This window comes from Aegilops tauschii, chromosome 5 (assembly GCF_002575655.3).
Source record: "Aegilops tauschii subsp. strangulata cultivar AL8/78 chromosome 5, Aet v6.0, whole genome shotgun sequence".
NCBI classification, from domain to species: domain Eukaryota; kingdom Viridiplantae; phylum Streptophyta; class Magnoliopsida; order Poales; family Poaceae; genus Aegilops; species Aegilops tauschii.
Genome location: NC_053039.3, coordinates 355,688,938 through 355,696,488, shown reverse-complemented (window position 1 = coordinate 355,696,488; position 7,551 = coordinate 355,688,938). Strand labels below are relative to the sequence as shown.

General features: G+C 49.3%; 1 protein-coding gene across 1 annotated transcript; it reads right to left on the bottom strand.

The window, feature by feature from the left end:
• Nucleotides 1-4,456: 4,456 nt before the first annotated feature.
• LOC109731886 (zinc-finger homeodomain protein 9) lies at nt 4,457-6,128 on the bottom strand. The gene has a single exon (XM_020291062.4). It carries the CDS (start codon nt 5,953-5,955, stop codon nt 4,792-4,794), a length of 1,164 nt encoding a protein of 387 aa, XP_020146651.1. The 5' UTR covers nt 5,956-6,128; the 3' UTR covers nt 4,457-4,791.
• Nucleotides 6,129-7,551: the final 1,423 nt, after the last annotated feature.

Below are 7,551 nucleotides of genomic sequence, written 5' to 3'. Positions count from 1 at the left end.
AGCCTATGTGCAGCCGTTGGGCAGCTTGCTTGGAGCAAGTACGCAATGCACCTCCAAGTGGCACCGTGGAGTCTGACTATGTGAGTTTGCTTTGCCTTTGTTCAAGTTGTGCATCATCATAATGTATCATGAAAAATGATTGCATCACTTTGTTCACATTGTGTAGGACAAGATTGCTCAACATAGATACAAGGACATGGAAGCTTCGGAAGGCAGATTCTTCAAATTAGAGCATTGTTGGGAGTTGCTCCAAAAGTGCGACAAGTGGAAGTTGATCGACAAAGAGTCCCCACCAAAGAGAGGCTCACTTATAAGCATGGATGAAGATGAGGATGATGATGGCCCAATAAATTTGAACAAGCCCGATGGCGACAAGAATACTAGAGAGAAGATAAAGAGAGAGCAAGAAGCATCGAGCTTGAGGGAGAAGATTGATGCCATGGTGCAATCAAACGAGTTAATGTTGTTGAAGTCGTTGGAGATCAAGAAAGAGTTGGCCGAAAAGAAGGCAAAAGAGAAGCAAGAAAAATGGCAAATGCTCAAGGAAGAGGGGCTGCGCAGAGCTGCCATTGAGGAGAGAAAAGCACGCGCCTCTGAAAACAAATCGCTGTCATTGTTGCTCGCCGAAGAGAACAAGATCATGTCAATGAACCGCAATGACATGGACGACGTCACCAAAACATGGCATGATATGGCAAGGAGAGAGATCTTGAAGAGGAGAATGGTCGCCTCGGCCGGTCCGTCTGCCAGTTCCGGTGATGTTTTCTCTGCTCCATATGGTGGCAATGTGGATGATTTCGGTGCGGGAGTTGGAACAAGCGACGGAGGTGGCTACGGTGGCGCCGATGAACTTCAAGATGGACTCCATGGCGCGGAGTGAAGATCGACCCCCAAGATGATGCCGGACATGGGCGCATACCTTTGCATGCCCTCTTTTGCGTAATGAACTTCGCTTTTATTTGCGCGCAAACTGTTTATGTCATTTGAATTTGAACTTGTTTGTGAAACCTATGACAAATTTCAGATTTGTAGTTCTTCTGTTTGCGGGTCGTTGCGATGTTGCCCCAGCAAAACCCGCATAGCCGACCCGTAAAAAAGCATATTCCGCGAATATACTTTTTTACGGGTCTGTTTGGGGGGTCTGCATCTGTGCTAGCCCTCGCCGGCCCGCAAAAGCGGTTTTGCGCCGCGTTTTGCGGGCCGGCATTTTGCGGGGTCTGCTAGAGTTGCTCTAATAGTGATACCGAAAAAATGCACCCCCCCCCCTCCTTGCCACATTGGGTGCAACGCCATAAATGATAGAGCAAAATTGCTTGATCGCCTCAGTCCAAAGCAGAACGTGGGGACTAACTCGTGGATGACATCTTTCATCCAAGATGAAGATAAAGAGAGGATGAACCAGTCCATGAGCATATCTTACAGCATGTGAGGAATCATTTTTGTTGGAAGCATCAAACATTTTACTTGAATGCTGTATGATTTCTCCGTAAATTCAATGAGTAATTGTCAGTAGAATCATGTCGACATTTATTAGATGTTGCACCAAGTAATGGCATTGCAAAATGACCTGCAATGTTGTTAGCCTTCCACAACAAAGACCAGCATGAACAAAATGCGGGGATGGTGATTCCTGCTGCGATGATGAATAATGCAATCACATAAATTTTTAAAAACCTGAGTTTTCTTGTACACAAGGCACAAAACTTGTCCTATGTGCACTGCTAGTCCAGAAGATACGAAACACATGCTATTTCTCTATAATAAAACAAAGGAGGTTTATAAGAGGTTGGGGATGAATGACATTACTAAGAAAGCCTATCAGGCGGGAGAGGCGGTTTTGAAATATTTACTTCTTCTACCTAACCAAGAATTGTGGATCACAATGTGCGTGAAATGATTGCTATCTCAACTGGGTATCTATGGTGGAAAAGACGAAAATTGGTGCACAAGGAGACAACTCAGAACGCGTATCTGATCTCTATGGGGACCCTTGCGACAAACTTTGTTAATGCCTCATCTCCAAAGGCCTCTAAGAAAAGGGGAGGGGGCTGGTTCCTAACGCTTTTTGAAACTTAATGTTGATGCTTCTTTTGACCATGATCTGCTTAGGGGCACGATGGGGCAGTCCTTAGAGACGGCAAATGCAGATTTATCGCTGGGAGGAATGGGAAGATAGACTCCTGCGCGTACGTCTTCACGGCTGAAGTCCTTTCTATCGTTGGCGCGAAAGTCAGGATGTAATCACCTTATTATTAATTTGAATAATCTGGAGGTGATTGATACCATGAAGGATGGAGGACGGTCGGCGGGTCGGCAAACTTCGATGATTGTTTCCATTATGCATATGATTTCATTATCGCTAGATTCAAACATTGTAATAGGGAAGCAAATAAAGTTGCTCATAAGCTCGCCAGATTAGCTAGATTTTCTTTGACTTCTGATTGGTTTGAGGAACCCTTAAATGAAATTGTAACGATCCTCACAAACAATGTAATGGTTATTTGTAATGAATAAAGTTCCTGATTTTAATTCAAAAAAGGCACAAAACTTGTGTGTTTTTGACAAAAATCTACATGTGCACAAGGAGCATAGATGTTTTTTCTGAAAAGGAGGTTATCCCCCGGCCTCAGCATCCGAAAGATGCATGCGGCCATATTATTAAACAAGTTTAGCAAAAACACAAAGTCTGTAATCCGGAGTACAACTCACAAGGAGCATAGACATGAACATGTGTCATTTTTTCAGAACATATCTGCTGGTCAACCTCAATTGCTTGGGGAAAATGGTGTTTTCGCCTTTTTTCTACCATACTGATATTAGGAAACATGATTGCCTACTCGTTATCAGTGGAAACGGGGATACTTGCAGCAAGAAATGTATGGAAGAGTTAGGCCCTGTTCGGCAAATTTGAACGACTCTTCAAATTTGAACTGAATGCTGCTCCGCTCCGGAGCGGAGTTGGAGAGGGGAGAGAGCCCGAAGTCTTAGCTTATCTTAAGATTGGTGTCAAATTCTCAAAAGAAAAAAACACTCAGAAATTTCTCAAAAGAAAAAGACGAAAAGAAGAACCTTTACAAACATGTTTCCTGCAAGCCTGCATTTCATTTTATAAGGACCTGACAACCTAGGAGGTTATCAGGCGAAGCAGCAGCGCAGAAGAAATGGTCCGGTCGGTCCGGAGCGTGGCAATCACGATGGACGTTTTTCCGCAGAAAGAACCAAAAAGGAAGAGCGGCACGCACGCACGCACGCACGGACACCACCACCTGCGCAAAGGGTCGGGCATCATTGAGACGAAGGGATTGAGAGCAAATCATGCGCTGGGGTTAGGGGTCGGATCCCATCGATTGCATTCTTCCTTCGGGAATTGGGCAGGGAAGATCATCATCACCCATCACAGAGGACGGAGACGGAGAGGAACAAGACATGTGAATTATACGCTCGTACAGTGAAGGAAGGGGGGAGGAGAGGGTGAAAAAAAGGGAGGGGAGCTATGAACCTGGCGTGTCAGGAGGCCATGCCGTGGCTAATGCCATCACGAGGGTAGCTGCATGATTTGGCTTGTCAGCGGGCCTTTTCAGTGTCAATGCCGCCATCAGCTTTTCAACCCGGCCAGCGCGACAAAAGGCATCCCCTCGCACACACACACTCATATTCCGTCGGGTCACGAGCAACAGTAACACGGGCCGGCGTCCTACTACCGCATGCCATATTGTCATGCCCCCATGCCATTCACTTTCGCTAAGCAGGGTTGCCGCCTAATTGCATGGCTGCATGCCTACCCTGATCCGGCCCCAACCTACATCTCTCACCCCCCTAACCGCACGATCGCCCGACTTGATGGCTATCTTCTGCGTGCGCTTTTTGTTTCCGCCGTGTAGTAGCGTGGATGGAGTTCCCGGCCGGCCTTTGGGATGGTGGGGATGGTGGTGGGGTGCCGCCCCAAATGGGACGGGTTCGGGAGGAGCTACGCGCTAGAGAGCGAAAGGGAGCATACATGGAAGGAGAATTACACGAGACAAGAATGTGTTGTGCGTGGATGAGAGAGAGGGCAGCGACGACTATTCTACTCCTCCTCCCTACGTTTCCATACCGAGTAGCTGGCGATGGCAAGCGTGCGAGGAAGGTGCTAACTGCTATAGATAGCGCAGCAAAGGTGATGTCTTATAGCTTGGCTTTTGTTTAGGCCCACGTTAATCTATCTGCTCCTGCTCGTGGGGATGCATCCATGCAAGGCGGGCATTATAAAAATGGCGCTGCTAATGATGGGTTTAGGTTAGGGAAACCTCGCAAAAGGACCATTATTCTACTCCTAGCAGGAAAGCGCAGGCGCAAGTACAGGCTAAGCCAATTGATTAATGGAACAACAGGAGTAAGTACCACTGTAAGCAGAGGGGCTGCCTCCGATCATGAATTCACAGCGCACAATTGAGCATGAGATGATACTACAAGCCTATTCTACTAGGAAATAAACTTCTTCTATTACGGACGGACGGGCGGATGCTCAACTTACAGTTACAGGGACAAGAACAGACCAAGAAAGGTGCCACTTTTGAGATCAGATAATCTAATTAATCCTAAATCGCGAGCTTCCATCGGATCCCAAGAACAGATAAAGCTTAGATTTCTAGACATCAGACGGCGCCCTTTCTTGGGGTTAATTTCTTAGTGGAACCAACGATCGATCCAAACTACAGAAAGAAAAGTAATGCAATGATAACTGAAATGAAAGCTAAATGTCTTTGCCTTTCTCCTTCCCTCTCCTTCTTCTCTGCCTCTGCTCTCCTTAGCTCACGCCGACTGCGGCGACGAGGCTCCGTTCAGCTTACGGCCGGCGGCGAAGATGGGTGTGGGCGTGGCGGTGGTGGTGGCGGTGGAGGCTGAGGAGGCGGTACCGTTCATGTTGAAGCCGGTGGCGGTGGGGGCCGGGGAGCTGTGGCTGGCGGAGGGGTTGAATGGCGCTCCTGGTGCGGGGCTGGCCGGGGCGAGACGGAATGGCCCGCCGGCGGCAGGGGCGGTGGGGGTGGTCGCGGCGGAGGAGGCCGCGGCTGAAGCGCTGCGGCGGGCGCTGTGGCCGCCGAGGTAGTTGTGCTTGTTGTTGTGCATCCAGACCTTGAAGACGCCCTTGCTCACGCCGATGTCGCGGCACCACTCGTCGACCACGCCCTCGTCGCGCTTCTGGAGGCGCCACCCCAGGCGCTCCGACAGCTCCTGCATCCGCTGCTTCTGCTCCGCGGTGAACTTGGTGCGGAATCGCTTCCTGGCCGGCATCATCCCGTGGGGCGGCGGCGCCGTCGCCGGCGAGAGCTGGGCGGGGAGCCTGCTCTGGCCCTGCGGCGCCCCCGGCGCGCTGGAGTTGAGAGAGAGCAGCATGTGTGGGTGTGGCGCAGAAGAGATGTACGACGGCGGCTGCTGCGCCACCGGAGCCGGAAGGTGCGCGGGTGGAGGGTGCTGGGGCGGGGAGACGGAGCGCTCGTCGTCGTACTCGGAGCCATCCGAGTCGGAGTCAGAGTCGTCGCCGTCGACGCCCGGGAGCCGGTCATCCGGCGTCTCCTGCCCGTGCCCGCGCTGCGGCAGGCCATGGAGCACGGTGGCCGGCATGGGCATGGGCATGGGCGGCGCCGGCAGCAGGGCCGGCGGGGGCGGGGGCGGGGGCGGCGGCGACCCCTCCACCATCACGAGGCGGTGGAAGTTGCGGTGGCAGCCGCAGGCCGCGCACTTGTACGAGGCCGGGTCGGCGGTGTTAAGCTCCACCACCGGCATCCACTCGCCGCAGCCGTCCACGGCGTGCGCGCCGATGGCCGCCGCGTGGTTCTTGAGGCACTCCTTGTACGTGGGCACGGCCTCCACCGCCGCCGGCGGCGCCGGCGGCTGCACGGCCGCCGCCTGCCGGAGCTTCTTGACGGAGCCGTTGGGGTAGAGGGCCGGCCGGTACTTGACGTCCATGGCCTCCATGCTCCGCTCTCCCTCCGCTCGCTCCGCGGTGTCACCCGGCTTGACAAGGATTACTACCGCTAGTGGGCTTTAGTTAGGGACGGGCGGGGGTCAAGGGAGTGAGGAAAACTACAGGTAAGGATGTGAAGCGAGGCCAAGGCGAGGAGATAAGAGTATAAAAAGGGAGGGCGACGGCGACGCTCAAAGACGAAGCCCCATTAATCCATGCCATTAGTGATGAGCATATGCACACAAAAGAGAAATTTCCCAAAGATCGTAGAGATATGTAGATAGATAGATAGATTAGATCATGACGACACACGGTGTTGAATCGGTTGCAGGTGCATCTGTATCCCGCGTCACACCGTCACCGCCCAGGAGTAAACATGGACCGCTGATCAAAGGATCAATCAAGACGGGCGCCACCCAAACCCGGCCGTTTTTGTTTGACCTCCATGATTTTCTGCGCTGTCAATTTGCATCATCATCACACGGATGGACGCGACGCGTGTACACCACTGTTGTACATTCGTCACACAATTTGAGCTGTCAATGCATGTTTTCATTATTAATTAGGTGAAAATTAGCAGTAAGCATGCACTGTCAGCCACGTTTAACGATTTTCACCAACCACAAATATCACCATGCAATAACGTGAGGAAGCACATTATCACTGGGCACAACTAATCTGGAAAACACAATGCGGTTTCTCCCCTGAACCTTTGATTTGAAGTTGCTACTTATGTGATCAAGTAAGAAAACGTGTAAACTGTTCTCACCAAAAGTTACGAGCAATAGCGAATGTTAAAACCATAATAACACAAATAATGCATTCTTACCAAACAATTGTAAATCCCAAAACACAGGCATCGATTTTGGGATAGAACCATGGGGGTCAATTATCACCGCCACTTATGTCAGTCTCAAGCGGATACGTGTATATACATAATATATTTGCCACAACGCGTAACAAATTGCAATAACATAATTCAGTTTTTGCAACACTCGGTGATCATGTGAGACACACATGAAACCCATTTTAAGCATCTATTATCGAGCATAGCTAATTTCAATACATCTAATTTAGCATAGCACATTTAGAGTTGCTAAAAAAAATCGACACCATATAAGTGGTGTCAATTTTGCTTAGCCATGGATTTGAGATGTCGCTTGTGTCACAAAAAATGAAGAAATATGTTAATAGTTATCCTGTATTTGAGTTGTCACTAGTGTAATCAGATATTAGGAAACATGTAAATCATTACCCTGGTTTGAGATGTCATCACGTAATTATAGAATCAAGAAACGTGCAAATTGTTACCTGCCATTTGAGCTATTATTGATGTACATAATTATACAACCAAGAGATGTATAAACCATTACTCAAGATTGAGGTGTCATTAGTGTCATTGGAGAGTACAATGAACTTGTAAACCAATTTTTATTATCTTCTACCAACTATAGCAAATCTGAAAGCCATAGTACACAGATAACAATCCAAGGATTGAAGACCTCAAAAGCACAACATCAATATTTGCCTATAATTCTTAAGCGCATAACAAAAATATTATTTGCCATAAACAATAGTAAACTCTAGTAACACAATGTCGAATGCCC